Genomic DNA, 26,493 nt, shown 5'->3' with positions numbered 1-26,493 from the left:
TATGTGATCCCTTATTTGAACTGTATGGTACTAATTGCATTGTATCATCTGAACCCCCCCCCCCCCCCCCCCCAGTATCCAGTATTCAGATACAAAGTAGCACTCACTTGAACAGGTGAACAAAGCACAGCAGAACAATCCTGTAAACACACACACACACACACCATGGAAGATTTGACCTTGAAGGACATGTGCCAGTAATGATGTGGAGGTTGTTTTTTCTTATGTTACAGTGGATGGTATGTGAGCATTCACCTGTGTCTCCTGCTCTCTCTTCTCTTCTGTTTGTCCCTTTCTTAGCCTCGTTTGTCCATGTCTCTGGACTACATTAGAAAACCAGACTATGTGACCCACAACTTGCATGCATGCATGTGCATGTGCATGTGCGTGTGTGCATGTGCGTGCGTGCGTGCGTGTGTGTGTGTACCTTTGTATCTCCAGTACAAGACCCCCACGAGACCCAGCAGCAGGAGGAGGACAGCTCCCACAGCAGTAGTCATGAGGATATATAATAGATCACCAGCAGGGTTTTGGACATCTGAAGGCAAACGTTATACAAATGTTATGTGTATTTGTGTGCGTGTTAGTGTTTATGTTTTTACACAGCATGCATTTTAATTGCTTTTTAAGATATTAGGAGACCATGTTGATATGCAGTAAATGCATGTTACTGTCAGTCAGAGTCTTTGCACTGTCAGTAGTGGAAGCGTCAGCTGGAGCCTTTGCACTTGTTTTGACATCAAATCTTGATGTAAATTCTGTTGTTGAGATTCCTGGAGAGGGAGATGTGTTTGTTAGCATAAGATGGTGTACTGCTTTAGTACTACTTGTGGGTGCAAGTTTGGCTACAGTACTGACCCATTATAAATGTGTATAGGAACATTCAGGGTGGTTTACATTCGTGACACTAGTAGACATGTGACTGCACCTGAGTGGGGGGCAGGTGAACAAGCTCATCAGTGCATGTTTAAAAGTTTATTTAAAAACTAATTTTATAATGAAGACTTTCCAAGTAATGATGTTTTATTAGAGTCAGCACTAATGCAATGAAATTATCCCTCTTGAGCATCGTGATACGGCCACAAAACAAATCAAATTATGTCAAAATAAAATCCCCAATGCAGTATTAAAAGTATTTAAAATATATATTTTAAATTTGTTGTGTATGTTGACCAAAAAGCTGTCAATTTGGGTGTATAGCCTGTAATTAGACTTCTGTGGTTGGGAAATACAGTTTATTATTTTATTGACAGTGTCATAGTCAGGACACATGAAGAAAAATGCCATTTTCAGGTAAAATGTGTCTTTGGACAATTGGGAAAACATCTAGTACTAGGTAAGGAGTCAAAAACAGATCACTTCTATTATTTTGGGTAAAGCCTTTGTCAAACTAGTGTGACTGAGAAACAGTTTTATGCTGGTATTTTCTTAGGAGACATGATTTTGGACTCATGAAAGTTTATAAAAAAATATAACATTTTTAGGTAAAACATTTGGACAACTGGGAGCACATCTTGTACAAGGTGATAAGTCAAAAACAGTGGATTTCTGTCATTTTGTGAAGTATTGTGAAGTAAAACATTTTACATCAAAATTGTATGTCCTGACTATGACAATATCAAAGTGCCAGTGCAAAACAGTATTTCCCCAACCTCAGTAGTTTGAGGTTTCAGTTCACACAGTTCCTACTTACTGTTTGTGGATGGTCATAGTTAGGATGCATGACTCTTTAAGAAAAATGTCATTATGAGGTAAAATAGATAAAATAGTTCTTTGGACAACTGAACACATCTAGTACTAAGCAATGAATCAAAAACATGACATTTCTGTCACTTTGGGTGTATAAGATGTAGTGTGGCTGGGAAATAATTTTACACTGGCAGTTTATTGATACTGTCATAGTCCACCTATGCACTTTAGAAATAACATGAAAGACAAAATGAGGGTCAGTGACATTATGGATTGTTTCCAGAAGATTAAGTCATGATTTAAATCCCAGTCAAGTATTTTTAAAGTACAAGAGCACTTTAACCACAAATACACCCCTATAAAAATGGATGAAATGTATATTTACCCTGGACTTGTTTTAGCTGTCCTTTTGCAAACAAACACATACCAAGTGTCACATCGACCGAACTCCAAGCACACTACAACACCCAACATGCCATTCCTCGCAAGGTCAAGGACTCATCCAATCATACACATTCATTCAGATCCTCATCACCAGAATATTGACAGCACCTGTTTTCTACTTCCCACCTGTATATAAACCTGTTTAGACCTCACCAGCATTGCGAGGTATTGCCACTAGTTTTGACTGTGCATACCGAGCGTTATTTCCTTGATTGCTTTCCTGTGTTTTGATTGTGTTTTTTGTTCTCCAGACTACTGATTTTTTTCCTACCCCTTTTGTATAGTTTGCTTGGTTTGTTATTGGTCTTTGGTTGTTGGACTCGGACTGTTTACCTGTATGATTTGGATTAGCCCTGCCTTGGCTTTCCTTGTTTTGACCCTGGTCTGTTCACCCATCAAAAGTCGAAACAAAATAAATTTTTCTCTACATCCGCGAGCATCTGGCCTTACCTGTCCCATCACACCAAGCCACATCAGTGAGAAAACACTACCCAAGTGACCTGTAGCATTCATACTATGTCCAGTATATCAGCCTTTGATGGTCTAAGAGTGCTCTTTAGGTGGAACAGGTGCTACAGGTATAATGTAACACTAGTTTGCTAAAGTTCAGTTTATTTATGAGACTATCAATGCACTAAGAATATGGATCTAAGTTACTTACCTGTAAAAGTGAGTTTGATGTATAGTTGTTCATATTCCTTATGCATACAATCGTAATCTCCCTCATCTTCATCCGTCAGGTGTGATATGAGTAGAGAGAGATTTCCTGGAGCGTGAGCAGTACCTAGCTGAACTCTGTTTCTGTACTGTTCATTCTCACTGGAGATCACATCCCATGTTTTTCTTTTTGGGCTGTATTTCTTCCAGGTGAAATTTGCAGCTTTGGCGTGTAGGTCTGTGCAGCTGCAGGGTAGCAGTACTGAGTCTCCTGTGTGTGCATTGATGCGTTTTGTCTCCCTGTTGTGTTCCAATACGCAACCTATAGAAACACACCCCACTGTCAGACTCCACCACATTTGCTTGTTAGATTAATAAATATTTACTTTAATAATTATATGATTTTTAGCATTGTTCTAATGACATTCACTCTCCTTATAACAATGATAGTTATAACTGAGCAATTTGGTTGCTCCATTTAGGTAACAATTTGAGCTTTGTTTGTTAAGTACCAGTGTAACAATTTTTTAATATTTGATCAAAATCTTCATTTCAAATTTACTAACACATTTCTTAAGAGTGTTCTTCATAAATCCTTCATAACAGCTAACACAAACCTAAATACACTTTTATAAAGGGCTGATTCTGGACAGACAGCTGTCATACAGTCTTCTCTTTCACAACACAAACAACACAATACTGTCAGTTGATTAGGTAACATACTTCTTTCAGGGGATATAGGTTTTTTGTTGTTGTTGGGTTGTTTTTGTTTTTGTTTTTTTACAAGTTTTAAATATGTTTGCAGTTAAAATAACATAACTGGACCCCCCAGGAGACAGAGCTGGCTGGGAATGAGGACAGCCCACTATAACCACCCCAATACCCCCAGAAGAAAATCGGGGGCTGATGATCAATACCGCCACAGCGTCAGACCGCAGAGACAGAACGGGTTGGCATGTCCAGCATATAACATTAATGATTAGATGTTGCTTACCAAGTGAGGTGTGTCATCTTAGAACAGGCCCAGATGCTTGCGAACAGCCGAGTTTTATTTGTAGCGGAATAAGCAACAATTGTAAAGCGAAACAGGCGTGGGTAATGGCCAGATATACACACGCCAGGGAATTGCTCAGTACACGCAATAGAACAGCAATAATACTTGGCAGGGAAAGAACGGAACCAGAGAGAATAAATAGCGTAGCAAAGATGAGACACAGGTGGCACTAGTAAACTGGTGATGAGGATCTGGTGAGGTTGTGCCGGGGAAGACGGGAGTTGCAATCACGGACTGAAGGCGGTTGTGGGACATGAGGTTACTAGGAAAACTGAGCAGATGTGAACACCTCAAACCACGTAGTACCTTCCTGTTCTTGACACTGGCTGGAGAGGCTGAAATGAAAACTCCCATATGGCTCTGTTATAAATGAACGCTTTGACAATGATTGTCCTGACACTGTATTGAAAGTGTTCTGGCCTGGTCTATAAATAAGGTGTTTTATTTTGTTACTAATAAAATGTTGATTGATCTCTAATGCCACGCCATTCTACCAGTCACAGAAAGATCAGACAATATATATATATATATATATATATATATATATATATATATATATTGTGCCACATACAACACATGCTACTGATCACATTCTTGCAGTGCTCGTCTTTGTTCAGTTTTCCACCTCATCTCATTGAGTGTCTGTGTTTAGTGAGGGGTTTGGTGTTGTCTATACAGGCAAAGGTCTGAGTAGGATCCATTCTAACAGAAATGGGACCTTACAGAGATGATCCAATTAGATTCGCATTCTAATTACATTCCCATCACATTCCTATTAAGACTTCGGTCACATCTAACTGCCACCTCGCTAATGTTTTCACATGGGTGGAGCAAAATCAGTCTGGTTAGTCTGGTTTTTCAGACATTGTGTTATAAACGAGTATAAAGATAGCAGCTTTTTTTTTTTCTTTCAGAAAGATGCAAGTAAAGCCCAGTCCTCTAGTTTTCCTCTAGTGAATTTCAACTGCATGAATTTGACACAAACATTGATCTAAATGACAGATCTATATAATATAGATTAGTGGGTGCAACATGAAATTACTCACTACCGTAAGCAGATTTCCCGCATTTTTCCCTTTTTGTATCAAAGTTACTATTACCACTAAAGTTACTATTACCAGTAAAGTTACTAATAACACGTGACTACTGATGGTGGAAGCTTCAGACGTCATTGAAGCACAGGATGAGGGTGAGACTGTTTCATAAGTTTGGCACTGTCCTATAACGTGGAAGTCAAAAGGGAGAATTAAACGTTTCATAACGCCAACCTGTTGTTTTTACATAAAAAGGGAAACAATGATTTTAAACAAATTATTGCAAAGTGTAATTACTAAACATTAATGATTATCAATTTTTTTTTAATGAAATATGAAGGCGGTGGAGTGTTGTATTGTTTATGGTGCTGCGCAGTTTTGAATCTATGGCTGCTATAAATTCTGAGAACCACCAGGTGTCGCTGTTTTGTCACCAGCTTTCAATGCTCCAAAGCTTCGAATCCTTTAGCAGTACAATAAGGAAGAACCTCAAACGCTTCACAGGACTTCGTCTGCACATCATTACCAAGAAGGAAGTTAAACAGTAAACACTAGAATAACGAGCAGGCGAATAACGTTACCAAACAACAATAAACTCACGGGAGGACGAGAGAGCGCACATTCAAAGACCCACAGCCAAGACGCTAAAACAAGGGATATTTATACAAAGATTAACGAATGCAAACTAGACAAAGATGAAAACAGTGACAGGAAAACCAAACGAGGGGTCGGAACAGAAAAACCAAAACAAAGAAGCACCGGACACGCACGAACAGAACTAGGAACACCTAAACAAAGCACGCGGGAAAGCATCTCCATGGGAACCGCGATGTCAGGGAGGAGGTGATGGTGAAAGATGAGCTGAAACCTGCCTAGGTGACGATTTACAGGCCATGTGTGTTAAAACCTGAGACATTCTTACTTGAACTGCACAAGATATTTGTTACAATTAAAGGAGTATTTGACCATCACTGAACTAAACATTACTGGTTATGTGCACAGATGACAGCAGAACAACAAATATGACAGCAGAAAGTCTACAAGTAACTCAGACAACCAAGACTTTGCTAGTGTGGATACATAAGAAAACCTTAAAGCTGGATTTATCATTTGCAGTTGGATTTGGATCAAAAACAGTGTTTTACCTTTAATAGTGAGTCTGATGTCTTTATAGTTCCACTGGTTAAGATAACACCTGTAGTCTCCCTTATCCTCTTCAGTCAGGTGTGATATGAGTAGAGAGAGATTTCCTGGAGAGTGAGCAGTACCCATCTGAACTCTGTTTCTGTACTGTTCACTCTCACTGGTGATCACGTCCCATGAGTTTCTGTTTGTGTTGTGTTTCCTCCAGGTAATATTCTCAGGTTTGGCGTGTGGGTCAATACAGGAGCAGGGCAGCAGTACTGAGTCTCCTGTGTATGCAGTGATGTAGTCTGTCCTCCGATTCCCTACTAGCATGCAGCCTGCAGAAACACACCAGATAAAGGCCTTCAGTATTAAACATGGCCGCACATGTACATGTAAAATGGTTATTATTATTATATATGACATACTCTGTTATTATTATTATATATGACATACTTAATTATTATTATATATCACATACTCCATTATTATTATATATGACATACTTAACTATTATATATGACATACTTAATTGCTCCAGGTCCAGTCACCTGATGGTACTGATGGTACCAGCCAACTGATGATGGTACTGGAAATCACTAAGAGATTTCCCAATAGATGTTGGTATGATGGATGCATGACCATCAAGATATAAGATGTAAATGTCTGATTATAATGATTATTGATTGTCTTTGCCTCCCTCCTTCCTTCTCTCCCTCTCCCCTCCCACTAAAGTTATTACCACTAAAGTTAATATAACCACTAAAGTAAATATAACCACTAACATTACCACTAAAGTTACTAATAACATGTGACTAATCTTGTTTGAATCTTCAAACATCACAGATACACAGGATGAGGTTGAGACTGTTTCATAGGTTTGGCACTCTCCTATAACTTAGAAGCTTTATCTTTTTACTAAAAAATTGGAAATGTGCAAATTATAGAAGCCAAAGGGGAGAGTAAATGTTTCATAACGTCAACCTGTTGTCTCCCAGTATAGTTTTGTATTATGTTTTCACATAAAAAGGGAAACAATGATTCTAAACTAATTATTGCAGAATTTAATTACTAAACATCATTACTGATCATTATTTTTTTAATGAAATATGAAGGCGGTGGAGTGTTGTATTGCGCAGTTTTTGAATCCATGGCTGCTATAATTTCTGAGAACCACCAGGTGTCGCTGTTTTGTCACCAGCTTTCAATGCTCCAAAGCTTCGAATCCTTCAGCAGTACAATAAGATAGAACCTCAAACGCTTCACAGGACTTCGTCTGCACATCATTACCAAAAAGGAAGTAAAAACACATCTGCAGATAAAAACACACCTGCATTCCACAACACACTACACACAGCTACAGCAGTAACGCTGCTATACATCTTATACACTCTACAAAACTACAGGAACACTCTGAAAACTGCAGCCCAGACTACAATCTGTTTGTGGGAATCACCACACAACTATGACCTGGAACTCTACAACTCTCAGTAGAACTCCACTGAAATTCTCCACCCACTAATATCCACAGTAGAGGGGACGTGTGTTCAAGTGCAAAATAAATTATTCCTCCACTTCTTTCTCTCTCACATACAGACTAAATGTAACAGTGAAACAGTGTCTTTCTAGTGTCATCACTTCCTCCTGAGCTGCCCAGTGTTCAGTCCCCATCCTCAGTAAAGTGATCCTGCAGTAAGAAGTAGTGCTACACAGTGATCCCCCTCAGCACTGTTTGGTCACATCATTTCACTCCTGCACTTAATGATCAGAGGACCAAACTGAATGTGTAGCTTAGCAAATATTAGACAGATCAGACAGGAAGAGCTCTAGACTACATGCTGATCAAAATAAACATTGATCATTTAATCAGGTAAACATGAGGATGGTCTGATATTCATATTATTCATAAAGTACAGGTGAAATGCAGCAGTCTATGATCATGTTGTAGTTTTCATACTATTAAGAAAAAACTACTTAAGTGAAGCTGTGAAATCCACCCACTAACACAGAACCACTAAAGGAGTCACGAAAGTAAAGACCACTTTGGATGTAGACAGTACAATGTCATCACAACCCAACAGTTATCACAGGAAGTAGAAACATTTTCTCACCTTTTCTCTTAGTTACTTTGTTCTTTTTGTTGTTAAAGCTGCCAAAAGCTGTTTAACAACTGTTTGATGATGGTGGATATCTGTAAAGTAACTAATTGAGGCTATAGGCTAGTGTGCACTGCACTGTTACAACAACAACAACAAAATAAAATTAAAACTGTAAAAAGACAAAACCCCCAGCATGGGCTGTCTAAGCCTCCTGGCCAATTGATGAACAAATGAGGAATAAATAACACAAACAGAAATAAACAAGTGAGCACATTTCCCACGTAGCACCCAGTGCAACCAGATTAGCAATAAATATGTCAGGAGGAAGAGGTGCATACTGGGAATTATCACATCTGTAAACTGGTAGCTATGACTATGGTGGCATCAGAATAACTTGGGACTAAATAAGAAAAGTCTTTAAACTGGAGTCACTGGAGTGAATTTATGCTGCCAGAGTCAGTTAGTGAGTGACTGATTAAACCATGAAGTCCAGAGCTAGATCACTGACACTGATGAGGATTTGGAGACTGTTTGACAATCTTCGTGGGTGAGTGAAAGAAGTAAACATTTCGCTCACACACCACTCTGAGAAACAGTACAGCAGAATTTTAAGATCACCAACCCAAAAAGGAAGCATGCGCATATGCATGTCTGTGTGTGTGTGTGTGTGTGTGTGTGTGTTATTTATGTATTGCTAAAGTGCATCAAGTTTAGCAATACATATGTGAGAAGGAAGAGGTGCATACTGGGAAACTGTACTGTCTTTATGGTTTTAATTTTTTTTTATTTGTTCATTTTTTATTTGTAAATTTTTCTAAGCCTCTAGGATAAGAAGAACAACATAGGAGAACTTGAAGCCCAAACACCCAACAAGAAGAGAGAGAGAAAGAGAGAGAGAGAGAGAGAGAGAGTGAGTGTGAGTGTGAGTGTGAGAGAGAGCAGGGCAGGGTGGGGGAGGGGGTGTTTTTGCATCTACAAGTATCACTTTGAATGTACATTTACTGTGTGTGTAAAAGTGTCTTTCTCCAAGTCCTTCAGATGTGGATCTGGCCATCCTGCAACAGCTGTGCATGTTTTGTGTGTGTGTGTGTGTGTGTGTGTGTGTGTGTGTGTGTGTGTGTGTGTGTGTGTGTGTGTGTGTGTGTGTGTGTGTGTGAGCCAGAGAGAGAGAGAGAGAGAGAGAGAGAGAGAGAGAGAGAGAGAGAGAGAGAGAAAGAAAGAAAGAGAGAGACAGTATTAGTTATGTATTGTTAAACTGATAAACAGTGCTCCAAGTTTGCTAGGAGGAAGAGGTGCTTGCTGGGAAACTGTACTGTTTTTGTGATATTACAGTTTTTTGCAAGACACAAAAACAAGGACATGTGACAATAATTGAAACCACTAACTCATGTAGCCCAGCTCCTGACCTGTTATACTAAACCAAAAGCACCTTCTCTGATTTACACTCATTTTGTATTTCTAAAACACATTTTTTTTCAATACGCTAAACACAATTCTCTATATTGGACACATCATTTCTTATAGAAAACCCTCAAATGCAAATGATGCATCCATTTATCAATTAACCAAACCCAGTACTCATAGGTGAAGACAATTATGACTAATTTGTACATGGAGCACTACACTATTTGTAGAGCCTGAGCACTATAAAGAGGCCACAGGGTCAATGTCTTGGTTGGATATCAATGGAGGCCAATATTGGAAAGAGAGGATGAGGACGAGGAAGAGCAACCATCACAGATGAGCTTTGGGCCACTTTGGTTGACCATATGGTTAAGCATGTGCTGTGTTTCAGGAAAGCTGAGCAGGGGTCCAGCCTAATCTGAGTCACTACACTGTACGAAGTGTCAGGAAGTACTATAGTAAGTGTCCCTGAGCAACATGGGGGTAAACCATATAAACAGGCTAAAACAAACAAACAAACACTGTCTTCACATTGGGAGACAGCTGTCTGGCTAGCAGTCAAACAAGTCAGTACTACTCTATATTACCATGGAGACCAGAGGATGGGCAGACCTCCTGATTGAAATGGATTTATTCAGTACCAGTCCTGCTTTTTAACCCGCAGGGAGTGAGCTCTGCCCCTCCTCTGGTCTCCATGGTAATATAGAGTAGTACTGTCTTGTTTGACTGCTAGCTCAATAAGGGATATGATGGGCATGTCAAAATTCATGAGATCAGAATCCTCTGTAGTCTCTCCCCCAAACCCACCCACACTCGGGAAAACACACAGAAGCACCAAACACATACATCATACACCACATGTAAAGGACAGTACCACATATACAATCAACTACAATGAGGTGTGACCTCTGTCACAGGCAGCTGGATACAGAAGTGGGTAGTGGACAAGAGCTGCATCATACACAGAATGAACAAGTGAGGAATAAATAACACAAACAGAAATAAACAAGTGAGCACATTTCACATACCACACCATAATAAAAAACGTTTTTTATAAATGTACAGATTTATAGAGCAAAATTATCCTTGTAAGAGTCACAATACTCTTGTACTTTTCTTATTTCTCAATTTTGTCAGTCTTACTAAAGTCCCTACAATTCCTACCTTATGCTGGTCTTAAGTAACTAATCAGCAATTAGCAAGTAATTAGCACCGGTTCCTCTCTACCGGACCGAACCACAGCGCAGATTTCAGTGCAACTTAACGGAACAAGTCGGCGAAGAATCAAATTTACTTTATTCTCCCTTAACTCGGGTGGACAAGACATGTTTGGAGTCCATATTTCGCTCCTTTAAAACAAAACGCTGCTAATATTGCTAACAAACACCGGAAGCCAACAGCAACGATAGCTAATAGGATTTGTAAATAAGTCAGATATCGAGCTACATGTCCTCAAACCTCATCCAGGTCGCTTCCCGGTGACGTGTTTCTTCACTTGTCTAGTTCACAGTGAGTTATACGACACACCGACTAGTCTGGGAGACATTTATTAACACTTGGATGCGGTTTGACCGGCTTGAGAGAAGTTTGTGGGTATCTATTTACGAAGACTATATTTGAGTTTCTGTTAACCTCCAGTGTTTGTTAGCATTTAACAGCTTTTGTTCTAAAATAAAGAGGCAAAATTTGGACTTCAAACATTTCTTGGTCGATAGACAGAATCTGGGATAAGTGGTGAGTTGCTGCTCTCTGCTGCTCCCAGATATAAATACCTTTGTGCAAATGAATGTATGAGGATGACAACACCCGTAGAGAGAAGGTAACACTCACCATCAGCAGCGTGGAGCACAAGGAGCAGATAAACACACACCAGCATTCTTACTGAGTTACACACACACTACACACAGCTACAGCAGGACTGCTGATACACACCGTACACACTCTTCAATACAGTCTACTGAATGACTTCACAAGAACACTTATAGTGGAGAGGAAGTGTATTCAGATGAAACTGACAAACTAACCACAACACACACACCAAATATAGAAATGCGGTAGGTTTTGTAAGTTGTCATGTGGTACGTCCTCTTTCTTCCTTATCAGTCAGTGATCTATCAGATATTCTCACATTGTCAGTGAGGACGGTCTCATTCTTAGTTAAGTGGCTCCGTCCTTTGTCATAGAGACACGATGTAGAAGCTCAGGGGGTGAGACCCAACATAACCTCCCTCAGTGCTGTTTGGTCAGTTCATTTCACTACGACACCCAAAGTACTTCAAAGGCTTATTAATGAAAACAGTGTAACGCTTCTTACCTGGAGTGAGAAACAGGTGCTACGGGGTAACCGCGATGCGCGGAGTTAACATGGAGTGACACACACACTGGTGTGGGCAATCTGAAAGACTTTTATTCTCTCCTGGACCACTTCAAGCCATCATTGTACTTATACGTAAAGGAAACAGTACAAAGCACCGTACAGCGTTACCAAAGAAAAAGGAGTGTTGAGAAGACGAACAGAAAGGTGACGGTTCTCCCCTCACACACACACACACACACTCTCTCAGTTACTCAATCTACATAACCATAAAGCTCCCTCTTAAAGGCGCAGTACAACTGTATCTGTTACAACAGCATGTGGAATTACAGCAGCCACAGTACTGGCTACCTGAGACTTTCAAATTGTTTGAACAGATATTTAAAGGAGCATTTAATTTCAGAGCATTAATTTTTTACTCACAGTGCATAAAACATAAAACAGGGTGTATTTTAATTGCACATGTTCAGCTTGTGTGATTCATTTTCAAATTTGATGTGGAATTTGTTTGCAGGAATAACGTGTTTGTTGGTCAAAAACTGGTCTTCACTTTGTAAGAATGTCACTCCACCACTAGAGATGTGAACTCTACTCACACCACAAATGTACTGTTGCTTTCAGCTTCTGCATATCAAATGCCTTTTCTTCGTCCATGCAATAATGCACAGGCTAAAGGTATGGATTATGTATGTCAATAGAAAACATCAATTTTATAGAAGGAAAATTGGACTTTTAAAAAATAATTTATCAGTCTTAATAAGACATTTGTAATTTTATAATCCCAGTGTTGCCATATGATTTACGTAAAATTGTAGCATGGGTCCACCTAGTGGTAAAACGTTAATTGCAGTTTTTACTGGATTGTAACTTAATTGGTGGTTTGAATTTTTTTTTTTTTACATGTAAACTCATAAGAACTCAGTTGATTATCCCACATTTTGACTCTATTCTCTTAATTATGAGTGAATACAGTGCCTATTCCTACAAAGGCATAATGATCTATTGCACTAATGTAAATTGCACTGTACTGTTACCGCCGCCAAGATTTATATATGTTCAGGGAAACCACAAAGGTGTAGCGGAACTAAAGAAATTATGTGTGACCATGGGCTCACTCAGAGGCCTCAATCTCCTTACAGTTACTCTGTAACAAAAAGTCCCTTGTGCACAAAGGTATTATTAAGTAAAGCAAAGCACTTCTGAGAGAGTTCTGAAGTCCTAGACAGCCTGCATGCTGCCCATGGTGCTTAAATTATAGTTAGTTTCAGCACCAAAGACAGCCTTTTTTTGTTGTTGAGGTTGCTGTTCAGTTTCCAGTTTTGTATGAAGGATTTACTAAAGATGCGTGCTAAACATATATTCAGTGCTAACATTTATCTCCAGTTGTCTCTCTCAACATCTCAACAAGCTAAATTCAGTGTTACACAATCAACACAACTCAGAGTTCTTATTCTATATGTTACATTCTACATAAAAATTCATATCCTGAGTTATCATTATTTTGATTCATATTGCTAAAAAGGACACTCTGGGAGTAACATTAGCTAATGTTACCTTAAACAAAAATCAAGAGAATGCCAGATTGATCCTTCCCTAGAAAACTGTTGAAGCTAAAATTGTCCTGGGGAAATGTTCCTGTGGGTTGTGGCTGTGAATTATAAAAAACGACAAACAGTTCACAGTGTGAACCTTCATGATGGAAAAAAAAATTCCTACTTAGTGTCATCAAGGAATGTTTTACAATGTAAGTAGATTTTCCAACAGTTAACTAAATGGTGAAGTGTGTGACAGGAAGTTAATGTTTATAATCTCTCTTACATTATCCTAGGGGGAAATATAAACATGCTGTGACACTGTGTGTGTGCTTCAATTAAGTAGTATTAAGATACACCTCAAATCCACCATATGTACCTCATCTCCATCAGGTGGACCTCCAACAGGCAGACCTCATCTTCACCAGGTACACCATAACTCCACCAGGCAGAATTTAACTCCAACAGGTAGGCATCAGCTCCACCAGGCAGTCCTCAGCTCCACTGGGAGGTCCTCGATATTGATGAGCAAGACACTGCAGCAGCTGTTTTCACCACAGTTAATACTGTGTTCCACTGAATAAATGATTATTTGATAATTATTACAGTCTGTAATATTTAAATTAGAGTCACATGTAACATTAGCATTCCTGCTCAAATTCTTAATCAATCATTTCATACATGTATCACTGAGTCCTGTGGAACTGGAAAATGTACAAAACAGACATAGCAAGGAGACAAATGTAATGGCACAAGCTTCCAGTTTGTTTGCTCTTCATGCATGCTGGCTGACCATGAAGGACGGTCCACAATAGTCGGTGCCAACTCTCAGACCAAATCAGGTTTCACAAAATAGGTTATTGAACTTGTCCTGAACTTGTGCCAAACCAAAGTCAAAAAAAAAAAAATCTCACAAGCTTAGGTCTGCTTGCCTGATCTTTTTAAGATAGCAGAAAAAGTACAAATACTCTTTAGCTAATTTTGGGATCAACTGAACAGTGGACACAACATTTGAACATTTGACTCTTTGTATGTAGGTTAGCTAAGAACATGATCATAAGAAATCTCAGTAATACTGGCATGTCAGGCACTGAAGAGACAAGCCTCATATCCTTATCAATATAATTATGTACTAAATAAAACATATAAGGGGTTTAATTACATGTGAGTTGGAACTGAAATGAAAATGAAACTTCACTGCGTGTACAATGCTGTTCTCAATTTTAAAATTAAATCCACAATAGTTCAAGTTCAAGTTCGGTTTATTCGTCACATACATAGTCATACACAGTATAAGGTGCAGTGAAATGGTGGAGAGTGCTTTGTCCAAACTGAGGAAAAGAACAGGGGTGCATAGAGAGAAATATATATATGCAGATAAAAATATATATTCTATGTATGTACAAAAATATATTAACAATGTATGTACAATATATGTATATTATGATTATATACACAATGTACAATGTATATGGTTGGGTATATATGTACACAATCTACAGAATGTACAGATCCATTTTATATAGTAACATATCTACAGTTGTGTAACAGGGTAATTGAGTATAAATCTATATATACAGATGTACAGATATACAGTCATGTTACATGGTGGTGGTGGTCCCCACAGTTTATCAGTTTCCCTCATTCAGGGCCCGAATGGCCTGTGGGAAGAAGCTCCTCTTCAGCCTCTCTGTCTTGGACTTCAGGGAGCGGAAGCGCCTCCCTGACCTCAACAGAGTGAAGAGTCTATTGTTGGGATGGGTGGGGTCCTTCACAATTTTCCTGGCCTTGGTCTGGCACCGCTTGTAGTAGATGGTCTGCAGGTCAGGAAGTTCCGTGTGAGTGATGCGCTCTGCTGAACGCACTACCCTTTGGAGTGCTTGTCTGTCCTGCTTGGTGCTATATATTTTAACATCCCTGGATCTAGACTGCTCTGGTTGAGGCAGTAAAACATAATGGGTTGGCATGTGTTTAGTCATATTTTGAAAGCCAGAACTATATTCTGGGCTTGATTTGAAGAGGGATGTGAGGAGATGCAAATCTCCCAGTGAAAAAAAAAAAAAATACATGCGGACAACCAATCCCTTGTAAAACATCTCCCTTTACACCCCATCTGGATTAATATTAATGTGATGTCATTTAAGATGTCTTACTATTTTCACTCTAACCTTCTGTATGTTTTACACGCTAAGTTACGTTGGGCGTATCAGGAATTCCTCGTGTCAAACGAAGTGGATCCGTAGAGTTGCGATCTTTCTCTTTACATTGGTGACTCAGTGGAGGGCTTGGTGTGTCATGCATCTGCCTTGCATGATTCTAGAAATGCAGCAAGATCTATGCTCTTTATTCAAGAAGAAAAACAATAACCAGCATTAACCAGTGAAAGATGTTTGGAGTTAATAAAACAGAAAATCTGATCCTATAATCAGGGGAATGTCCTAATATAGATTCAAATACGTTTTTTTTCCCACTTTTAAAGGCAAACATAAAATGTTTCACAATCTGCTCAACCGTCATGATGAGAAATGCTAAGCTAATTTAGTCAGATATTATTGCTAGCAGTGTGGCTAACTCTGTGCATTTAAACCACATAAAGGCTCAGAGATGGAGCTTGCAGCTGACCCTGATGGTAAATGATGACAGCAGAGCTAATGATACAAGCTTAAATTGAAATATGAGGTAAATAAATAAAATAAAAATGCATACACCTGAGACTGAAACATGCTGTGTGGCTAAATGTGCACTTTCAAAAGCTTCCAAAACTGGCTGCGATGGCGAGGAATCGTTCAAGTTGTGTGAAGGTTCTCAGAGAGGTCAGTGGTACCGAGAATAAAAAGAGCTCTGAAAGTACTAAGTACATGTTAGCTAATATGAAAAAAGACTGTCATCCTGTATAGCTGATAAAAAGAATTGCACTTATGTACACAGATGAGTTAGTGTATTCGAAGACCGCAGCAGCTGAGTTTGGAATGAGACTGCACAGCCTCACAGGAATCAATACCAGAGCTAACAATGCCAGCGTACAGGGTTTTGGCATCAGTAATGTTAACTAAAGGATAAATGCTGTGCAATGTTCCTGCTCTATTTGAAACAGCCCCTCAGTGGTTAATGTTTAAAGGACTGACCTCAGATTACACCAAACAGGCTATAAAATGTATGAACTCAATCCCAATAGTTTACTGCTGACAGGACGTGGATGGTAAGTAAATGTACTGTAAGATGACTGATATTCTGGAGATACAAATAATTTTTTCCTCAGATCTTGTTTCAACTAAATGGTAAACACTTCAACAGTGATCTATTACATCTTTAAAAATGTAAAAACTGAATTAAAGACTAGACTCAGAAGTAGTCTCCATGCAGGCTATCACGTATATACCTCTTATGAAAATCCATGTGTTGACTATTTTCTAATGTATTAGTTGTGTTTAAATGGACCTGCATGTGATACATTTCAAATCTGTGCAGTGCTTCTGCAGGTGTTAAAATGTGGGGAAAGGTCCAGTGCTGTTTGATTGTTGTCCTCATACTGTCAGTGGACTGGACTGTAGGCATCAAGGAGCAGGATCATGATCAAGACCATTCAGCAGATCACCATCAACATCTCCATCATGGCAAGGATGCAGCCCACCCCCACCAGAATGGAGAAGACAAACCCTGCCACAAACTCTCACCCCACAACGCAGACTTTGCCTTCTCCCTCTACAAGAAGCTGGCCAGCCATCCTGACACCCAGGGCAAGAATATCTTCTTCTCTCCTCTGAGTATCTCCATGGCTCTATCCATGCTGGCCCTGGGGGCCAAGAGCAATACCCACTCACAAATCTTCAGCACTCTGGACTACAGTGCTCTCACAGCTGATCAGGTCAATGAAGGCTATGAGCACCTTCTCCACATGCTGGACCACAGCCAGGATGCCCTAGTGTTGGAGATAGGAGGAGCTGCAGCTGTACAAAAAGGCTTCAAGCCTGAAGACAAGTTTCTGAAAGATATCCAGCACTTCTACAAAGGTGAAGCCTTCAGTGTGGACTTTTCCACACCTGAAGTCGCTGTGCAAGAGATCAACAAGTTAATTGCCAAAAAGACCAAGGACATGATCACTGATATGGTCAAGAGTCTGGATGCTGCCACTGTGATGATGCTCATCAACTATATGTATTTCAAAGGTAAGAGTAGACAAGCAGAACCCACTAGAGATTAAATAATTTTTCATGTATTTCACCTGAACTGCGCTAACCAGTTTTGTATTTCACTCTGTCAGGTAAATGGGAAGAGGCTTTTAAAGTGGAGCACACCAGCAAAGGTGACTTTCATGTGGATGAGAACACCACAGTGCCTGTGGATATGATGAACAGAAATGGCAAATATGACTTCTACTATGACCAGGGCAACTTTACGTCCGTTATCATGCTGCCATATAATGGAAACGTGTCCATGATGATCGTCCTGCCTGACCAGGGAAAAATGGAGGAGGTGGAGAAACACATCAGCAAGGATCACCTCAAGTACTGGAAGGACAAAGTCCACAAAACGTAATGCATCATGAAATGCTTTTAAAAATAGAATTTCACTTAAACATGTTAAGTACTACCACAGAGTAGAACCTTTACTCCCTGACAAGGTCACCAATGGCAAAAAAGTATTAAATAAATATTTTTGCTTATGCTATTCCATGTAAGAGTGTGTTTTCCTGACTGATCATCTCTGTTCTCCAGCACTTTGGACTTGTATATGCCCAAGTTCTCAGTGTCTGCTTCCTCCTGTCTTGGGGACACACTGAAGGAGATGGGAATGGTTGATGCATTCTCAGACAGTGCAGACTTCTCTGGAATCAGTAAGGGGGCCAAGGTGGCAGTTTCCAAGGTATGTGGTAAACCCTTTAAGAGATTTGCTGTCATGTCTAGAGTGTCACATTATAAGTTTGGGAAATATTGTTTAAAACCTTCTCAGTAGACGTCTGGGGGGTCTTTGGGGCAAAAAAATCAATGGCTTTCTGATGTCTGTTTGTTTTGGAAAGAACACTGATGTGATCATTCTCTTCCGTTATGGGAAATTTGGTGGGATCTTGGCAGAGACTGCCCATCTTAGATATCCAGTAGAATTTATACTGCACTCTCAGTTTCAAATAAAAAATTGAATTTTTAGGTTTACCTCTCTTGATATGATATGATATGATATGAAGTAACATTTATACAGCGCCTTTCTCAGTACCCAAAGATGCTTTACACTGCACAATGATTTTACATTCAGTCAACACACTGGTGAGATGCCGCAGCCCAATTGCAACTACTGTCCATCAAGGACTGTTCAGACGTTAATGCATCTACTGCTTACATACTTTAAAGTGTCATTCAATGACTGCCCAGATTGGTCCTTCCCCACAGGTCCTACACAAGGCCGTCCTCAGCGTGGATGAGCAGGGCACTCAGGCTGCAGCTGCCACAACTGTTGAAATCGTGCTCATGTTAGCTTTGCCTTTCAAAACAGAAGTCAACAGACCGTTCCTAGTCTTCATTGTGGAGAAGAACATCAGGAGTATCCTGTTCATGGGAAAGATAACCGACCCCACTGTGTAGTGGTAGAAGTCTCTCACACAGTCTAGTCAGCAGTATGATGAGTGCTACTGAATTATCTCTCATATCAATTAGCAACAAATATAGTCACGTCTCTGTATTATCTCGGAGCAATGAAAGGCTAAAGGTTGTGCTAGTTTAGTGAGCTACATATAGAAGGGACTTCATTTAGCTATAATTAAACTTAAAATTAAATGCTCCTTTCAGACTTAGTCCAGTTCCCTTACACCAGATATGAGAAAAAGTAACAGACTGTTGGATTATTTCTGATGGCACAGTGAATACAGATGTACACAAACCCAGGCATCTGAATGGAAATAAAGTTGTTGAGTGATATTTGAATGGGTCTTCATTTGTTTTGACAAACCAATCATGGCAGTCTGTAGCACACAAATCAGGGGCAGTTATAACATTAGGGATGTTGGTCATATATATCAGTGTTTCATACAAATATTACTTAAGTCATATGGAACTATGTAATTCTAAAACAGACATAGCGATGTGACAGACATACATTAAGCTCCAAACTCTCCAACTGTCCTGTGACTCATTTATAAATCAGTTTTGAGTTATTAACCATTGCATTGTCTTGTATGTTGATTCGCTATGATGATCTGATCACAGCAAATGGTGCAACATCCAGGCCCCTCTGAGTCTGTCAGGGTTCAAAATCAGATTTATCACCTTTGGTGTCAGATAAAGTAATAAGAATTACACTAACGCTGTGTCTAAGCCAGTAACTGGATGGGCCATATTTGTAAAAATATGTATACAGTTGTAGTTTGTCCATTTGAACAGTAACTGAGTCAGAAATCAAACTTCAAAATGCTGTTCTCCATTTAAAGAATGTACAATGTATGGTAGCTAGGTCTGACATTGAGGATTTTAGAGGGGATCTCATTTTCTTTAAGCTGGTGCATTATAGGGTAAAAACTTTTGTTCTTTTTTTCAAATTTATTTGATCTTATATGACTTAATGTCTGTACTGGATCAGAAAACCCCCTTGTCCTGTAACAGATATCTTAACTTTATTATATATCTCTAGGATTAGGTAAAACCATGCGTATTAAAAGTAATATGTTTTAAACCATTTTATTCTTAGATTTAGTGCTTAGATTTTTACCAAGGCCCAATCCCCTCTCATTTTTCCTCCTACTCCTTGTTTTCAAGTGTCATCTTGCCCCTTGGGACTGAGTTACAAAGGCTATTGATTGAAATCTACCCCTTTCTTCTGTATCCATTTTTTCAATGATTCACAAGGGATTCTGAGAAATTTCTCCTAATGCACAATTTGAAGTGAGACTCTGAATCCCTCAGTTTGGAGGGCCATTTAGCCCTAAGACCTCACCCTAGCCCTCTATCAGACACTCAACCCCTACTCATGAACACAGTTGTCAGTGTGTGCTGGGAGGTTAATGGTGTTTCCACTGAGATAAGGAATTACATAAACTGAGATGCTCAGTTTATGTTTTCTCTTTACTGTACTTCCTCTCACTAAAGGTGAGTGTGAAATTCTCTCTTAATGCTGAGTGACATGAAACTGTACATATATGTGATAATCTAAAAATGTTATGTTAGTTGAATCATTCAAGATTTATTTGGCCAAATTAGAATCATAACCTGGCTGGTCTTAGAATGAAAAATATGATTAAATGGTCCAGAATGCAAACAGACTATATCTTTGCATGAAGTAAAGTTTATTAATCAAAAATAAATCAAAAAGTCAAAAGATGTTATTTCAGAAAATGAAAAGACAGGTTGGGGAAAATGAAGGGAAAAAAGAAATAGAAAATAAATTGGTAAAAAGAGCTGGGAAAAGTTAAAGAGTAGGGCTAATTTTGTTGGAGCGCTTGGCACAGGACAAGGTGCTTTTTATAGCCTGCCATGCTCGTCTGAAGAAGATGCGTACTCTCTTCAACTTCTTGCATTCTGAGCCTTTATATTTGAAATAAAAGTAGAATTTTAAACTGGTGTCCATGGAGTGGATGTATGTAAACTCTGATTATTGATGTGGTGCTTTGATGCTACTCACCAGCTGGGGTGTTCTCCACTTTGACTGCCTCTGTAATAGATTCCCCTACTCCACCCAGATCCTCTCTTACATCTACAGATGTTTTTTTTTTTCCCAAAAATCAATACAAATGCAATTACATAATAAAGTACAGGCACATATTTAAAGTGAACAAACATCATGTCCTACTGTGTGTTCTTAATGGAAAGCTAGATTTATGCAAGAAAGTACATCTGCACCTTCTACATGGGCGCTGTGGTCCAAATAACAAATCTCTCCCGTTGACTCTATGATCATAAAGTGTTCAGCAGTTCAGCTCAGGATGGTACGAACCTCCTTACAGTCCTGCTGTTTCTTGGGTGAGAAATGAGAAATAATCAGTGATGAATTGTAAAGGAAATGAATCATCCATTGACCCCACCTGGGCAGTGGAAACTCCACTAATGGACAGCATATTTTGGATTGCCATCTGTACAAGTCAGGGAAATGTGAAGGCAAAATAAATAAAACTGTGGATGCAATAAAAAGATGTATAGACTCACACTTTCCCCCAGATTTGAACAGTAATGTTGCTTAAACCAAGCAATGGGAGCAGGGTATCTATGACTCTTCTGGCTTCTGGTGATAATATTAGTAATTAAGTTGTCCCTTGGCATCTAGAAAGGGCAGAAGAAAGCTCTATTGTACTGAACGATAATAAAGCTGTTTACTTTCATTTAAAAAGTTTGCATGTGTTTTTGGACATTTAAAAAAAAAAAAAAACTTTAATTTTTAAGAATTAAAGATTTATTCCTAAGAAGTAATTGAATTTGAAATGAAAATTAGGCTTTGATTACAACACAATTTTCTATAAAACAAGGCTTATTTTACATGCATTTGTGCACAGGATTACCCTTGTACCCCAGTTTCATATCTCTATATGGAAATGAGAAATCAAAGCCTGTAGACTTTATTGTTTTATATACAGTTATTATGTAACAGAACAAATGGCCACCCGTAGCTCAATTTCTTCTACAAATGTTAATAAATGTGAAACAAAGGTTGTCTGTTGTGCGACAGTGCATAATGGCCACAATCGTGGTCTTGCAGAGGCTTTTCTAAAACAAGCCCATAAGTCACTTTCCCTTGTCTCAGTCAACGTATTTCATCTAATGGAGTTCGGTTACCCGAATATTTTCAGCTACGTCCCCTTTTTATTTATCAAGGTTTCCTTTTGTTAGTTCACTCTCTACTCACTTATTCCGCATTTGAAAATATTTGTGCGGTCCGTGAAATTAAACAGCTGTGACGGCCCGAGTGCCGCAGGTCCCACAAACTCGCTTGACGTAGACAGACGTTTATTAGACGAACACGAATAACGAACACAGTGGCGCTCACACGAAACAGGCAAGATGAACATGAGCAACGTTGAACACAGCTTACAAACACAAAGTGCACCACGTACGTGAACATTAGCGAACACAGACCGACAGGGATACACACACCAACCGGGGTTTAAACACACACAGACATTAGGAGAATAACCCGGTGCAGGTGTGTGTAACTACATAGTCGTGGTTTCACACAAGACCATGAACTCCCACTGCAGGCGGCGGGCCGTACCACGTGACTAGTGGGGCGGGGAGCTCACTATCAGCCCACTAATTATTTCTCCGTTCAGTCAAAAGTTCTCCATCATTAAAATGTGTGTTCTCATTTTAAATTCGCATATTGGCTACATGTTTATAATACGATTCCCTTATCAAATATTTAGTTTCTAATTTGGGAAAAAACTGCCTTTGTAGATAAAACTAAATTCTACTTACGTTTTGTTTTCGTTTCTCAGTACCTCTTATGCGTGAAGAATTGTTTGTAGTCTCTGTTGATGTTTTGTCTAAAATGATCGTCATCGGCAAATCCACTCAATAAACTGATCTGGGGTCAGAAATAGAATGACACACATTATGACATAATGGAGCGCTAAATTCTGTTCAGTGGATGTTTAGAACAATGACAGAAGTGCAGCTGAAATGACATTATAGTCTCATATTATAAATCACATTTTAAAATCATTTCCCCCTCTTTACGCTATCATTTTGTTATCTGGCTCAGATTAAAAAATCTAAATAAATAAAGTAAATATAACCTATACATGTAAACTATATATTAATTAATTAGTAATCATTCCTTATTGGTCACAATACAATGTTCAACAAAGCAAGGCTTATCTTTACTCGGGTATTTCAGTACTAAGGCTAAGCAGTTATGCAAACACTTTCTTGCATAATATATGCTTATATTATGAAATTGAGCAACTAGACAAACAGAATTAAATGCTCCATTCATTACCGCTTCAAATGGTTTATTATTTTTTAAAAATATATTTTTTTAGAAGTGCAGGATTGTAGCCCGAAAATATATCCTATATGAAGTGACCTGCATTAAGGAATTAAATGTTGATGTCACTTACTATTATTATTGTTAGTAGTAGTAATATTTAGTGGGGAATCATTTTATGGTGTTGATTGGAGAATACTATTAAACAAATTAATCTTACCATCAGTAGTAGTTGATGAAATTAATAACTTCTAACCATTTGGAGGTGTCATTGTTGTAGTAGGTTTAGTTGAAGCTGTTGGACTTGATGTGTCAGTGTCCACTGGAGTAAGATTTACAGGTTTATATGGAGCCTCTGCAAGAATAGAAAAGTGTGGTCAGTTCTAAGTATGAACTCTGTTTCTGTACTGTTCACTCTCACTGGAGATCACTTCCCATGTGTTTCTGTTTGTGTTGTATTTATACCAGGTGAAGCTCTCAGCTCTGGTGTGTATATCAGTGCAGGAACAGGGCAGCAGTACTGAGTCTCCTGTGTATACAGTGATCTCTGTGATTATGTGATGATCCAGTGTACAGCCTACAGAAACACACCAAAAGAAGACCTTCTGTGATAATAATGTGATAATAATGATTAGATGTCACTTACCAAGTGAGGCAACTAGTAAATCTGAACAGATGTGAGCACCTCAAACCATGTAGTACCTTCCTGTTCTTGAAACTGGGTGATGAAGCTGAAATGAAACTCCCATATGACTCTGTTATAAATTACTTTGTACTGAAAGTGATGCGTTTGCCCTGGTCCTGAAATAAAGTGTTCCATTTTGATGTTTATATGATTGTGAATGTCTAAAGTAATGCCATAAAACTAACAGTTAAATAAAGGTCAGACACAATATATGTAACTCTGTGATAGCGCATCAGTGTGGAAGCCTTCACTAGAATTCTTTATATTAAGCCAGCAATTGTCACGGAACGCTCCCCTCGCCACTGGTCACGGGGTACGGCCCACCGCCTGCAGTTGAAGCCACTTTTTGTTTTGTAACCACGCCCCCATGATGGCACACACCTGCCCCTGGTTTAATGTTGTGTATGTCTGTGTATTTAAACCCCTGTTGGTGTGTGCATTAGTGTTGGTCATTGTTTGTGTTGCTAGTCCTACGTGTATTCATGTTAAACGTATATGTTTGTGTTGCTGTCGTTAGTGTTCCTGCAGTGTTACGTGTATTCATGTTATCCGTTTATGTTGTGTGAGTGCCGTCGTCGTAAGCGTTAAGTATCAATAAATGTCTGTCAAAGTCGAGGGAGTCTGTGCGTCCTGCTCTGTGCCCTGCGGCACTCCAGCTGTTACAGCAATCAAGTGGTACATACAACAAATGCTACAGATTCTTGAAGTGCTGATGTTTGTTCAGTTTTCCACCTGATCTCACTGAGTTTGTCTGTGTGTCTAGTGAGGGGTCTGGTGTTGTCTGTACAGGCAAAGGTCTGAGTAACAGAAATGATCCAGTTAGATTCCCATGCAGCTGATATGCATGAGATTTAACTGCACCACAAATAATACATTGATTTCAAGATTTTGGTTTTATGACTGATGGCAGTCTAAAAAGCTAATCGTAATTGTTCAAATTCTACCTTATATGTTCAGATAACATGGAGTGTCTCTTATACGTTATCAGAAATATATGACATGTCGTCTCTAACTGGACTCCTACTAGATGTTTTCAGTGTTTCTTATAAAGTAGCTACTGAGTAGATATTTGATGATCTACAGATGTAGAGAGAAAGTCAACTCACCATCAGCAGCAAGGAGCAGATAAACACACACCTGCATTCTTACTGAGTTCCACACACACTACACACGGCTACAGCAGGACTGCTGATACGCACCATACACACTCTTCAATACAGTCTACTGAATGTTCTGATAACGACAGTTACAGTGGAGATGAAGTGTATTCAAATGAAGCTTTGACAAACTTCTATCCCCAGCACACACAACAAATATAGGGAGGCAGTAGGGTTTTATAAGTTTTTAAAAGTCATTTAGTGTGTCCTCTTTCTTCCTTAACAGTCTCACATTATAAGTGAAAATGTCATCATTCTTACTTAAGTTGGCTCGGTCCGTTGTCACAGAGATGTGGCGGCCCAGTGGGACAGACCCAAAATGACTCCCTAAGTGCTGTTAGTTCAGTCTAGCACATCTGCCCCTTTGTACATGCATCATTTATGAACGTATTTAAATCCCTCTGTCAGTGGAGTGGTTGTCGGTCTTTGTTCGTGCTCAGGTTGGCGTTAATGGTCGTTTAATAAATGCATGTCTTCGTCAAGAGACGTCTGTGCTTCCTGCGCCTTGCCTTGCGGCACTTGGGCCATCACAACAAACAAAATATTTGTATTTTCTTATACCTGCATGCGGGGGGTGGCATAATGTGAATAAGTGAATAAATCATATAAAAGCAGACATTGTGTTCACTTTGTTTTCAGTAGGCTACACCAAAAGTGAGCAGAAGGCCTTCAGTATTCTGAGGAGTTCCCTTCAGTATTCTGGGAAGAGTCTCATATATAGTCAGGGTCATTGGACCTGGACTTCACCGTCTCTCACACCAATCTTATTCCCATTTCCTAAAAAAAGAGAGAAGCCTGCAGCCAAGGGATCAGTTAAGATGAGGCAAAAAGCAAACGTAAAAATAATGTATATGTAACATGCTGCAACCGTCCCTGATCTGTGCTGAGACCTTCCCCAGGGTTGGGGTCAGTTGCAACATCTGACTTCTTCTACTCAATAAATAAGTGGATGTCATGTGTAATCATTTAGCATTTTTTCTTCACAAACTCAAATATTTATTGCATAAACTGAAAAATCTTTAGGATTTAGCGTTGTTGTGCATCACTAAACTAATATTTAGTTGTATAACTACTGTTTCTGAGAACTGCTTCACATCTGTGTTGCATGGAGTCGACCAACTTCTGGCCGCTGTAAACAGGTATTCCAGCCCAGGATGCTTTGACAACTTTCCACAGTTCCTCTCCATTTCTTGGTTTCGCCTCAGAAACAGAATTTTTGATGTCCTCCTCAAGTTTTCTATCGGATTAAAGTCCGGGGATTGGGCTGGCCACTCCGTAACTTTAATTTTGTTGGTCTGGAACCAAGATGCTGCTGGCTTACTGGTGTGTTTGGGGTCGTTGTCTTGTTGAAACATCCATTTCAAGGGCATTTCCTCTTCAGTATAAGGCAACATGACCT

The 26,493-nt window shown here is 39.2% G+C and overlaps 2 protein-coding genes across 5 annotated transcripts; one reads left to right on the top strand and one right to left on the bottom strand.

Moving 5' to 3' along the window:
- Window positions 1-254: 254 nt before the first annotated feature.
- On the bottom strand, window positions 255-12,054 carry LOC145660233 (matrix remodeling-associated protein 8-like). Of its 4 annotated transcripts, none has more exons than XR_014126457.1 (5): window positions 11,337-11,445; window positions 6,024-6,341; window positions 2,795-3,112; window positions 428-773; window positions 255-323 (listed from the first exon to the last, which is right to left on the bottom strand). XR_014126457.1 is itself a non-coding variant. In XM_081724521.1 (5 exons), exons 2-5 carry the CDS (start codon window positions 6,334-6,336, stop codon window positions 342-344), a joined length of 930 nt encoding a protein of 309 aa, XP_081580647.1. In that variant the 5' UTR covers window positions 6,337-6,341; window positions 11,821-12,054; the 3' UTR covers window positions 276-341. The 4 variants fall into 4 exon arrangements, 3 of the variants coding, with proteins under 3 accessions (XP_081580647.1, XP_081580639.1, XP_081580631.1); XM_081724521.1 differs by lacking the exon at window positions 11,337-11,445 and adding an exon at window positions 11,821-12,054 and having other exon boundaries at window positions 276-538; window positions 672-773; XM_081724513.1 differs by having other exon boundaries at window positions 276-538; window positions 672-773.
- Window positions 12,055-16,808: 4,754 nt separating this feature from the next.
- On the top strand, window positions 16,809-19,255 carry LOC145660232 (alpha-1-antitrypsin homolog). The gene is made up of 4 exons (XM_081724499.1): window positions 16,809-17,518; window positions 17,614-17,884; window positions 18,068-18,215; window positions 18,737-19,255. Exons 1-4 carry the CDS (start codon window positions 16,840-16,842, stop codon window positions 18,926-18,928), a joined length of 1,290 nt encoding a protein of 429 aa, XP_081580625.1. The 5' UTR covers window positions 16,809-16,839; the 3' UTR covers window positions 18,929-19,255.
- Window positions 19,256-26,493: the final 7,238 nt, after the last annotated feature.

The sequence above is a fragment of the Electrophorus electricus genome, chromosome 2 (assembly GCF_041902795.1).
Source record: "Electrophorus electricus isolate QZ-2024a chromosome 2, ASM4190279v1, whole genome shotgun sequence".
In the NCBI taxonomy this organism is placed as follows: domain Eukaryota; kingdom Metazoa; phylum Chordata; class Actinopteri; order Gymnotiformes; family Gymnotidae; genus Electrophorus; species Electrophorus electricus.
This window is presented reverse-complemented; position numbering and strand designations above follow the sequence as displayed.

Excerpts from the sequence above, each read along its gene's own strand:
- LOC145660232 (XM_081724499.1), top strand. The coding sequence starts at position 16,840 with ATGTGGGGAAAGGTCCAGTGCTGTTTGATTGTTGTCCTCATACTGTCA. Across the intron at positions 17,885-18,067 it reads AAGGACAAAGTCCACAAAAC|CACTTTGGACTTGTATATGC; the intron begins GTAATGCATCAT and ends TCTGTTCTCCAG. Across the intron at positions 18,216-18,736 it reads CCAAGGTGGCAGTTTCCAAG|GTCCTACACAAGGCCGTCCT; the intron begins GTATGTGGTAAA and ends CCTTCCCCACAG.
- LOC145660233 (XM_081724505.1), bottom strand. The coding sequence starts at position 6,429 with ATGTCATATATAATAATAATAACCATTTTACATGTACATGTGCGGCCA. Across the intron at positions 774-2,794 it reads CATCAAACTCACTTTTACAG|GAATCTCAACAACAGAATTT; the intron begins GTAAGTAACTTA and ends CTCCCTCTCCAG. Across the intron at positions 539-671 it reads TGCAAAGACTCTGACTGACA|ATGTCCAAAACCCTGCTGGT; the intron begins GTAACATGCATT and ends GTTTGCCTTCAG.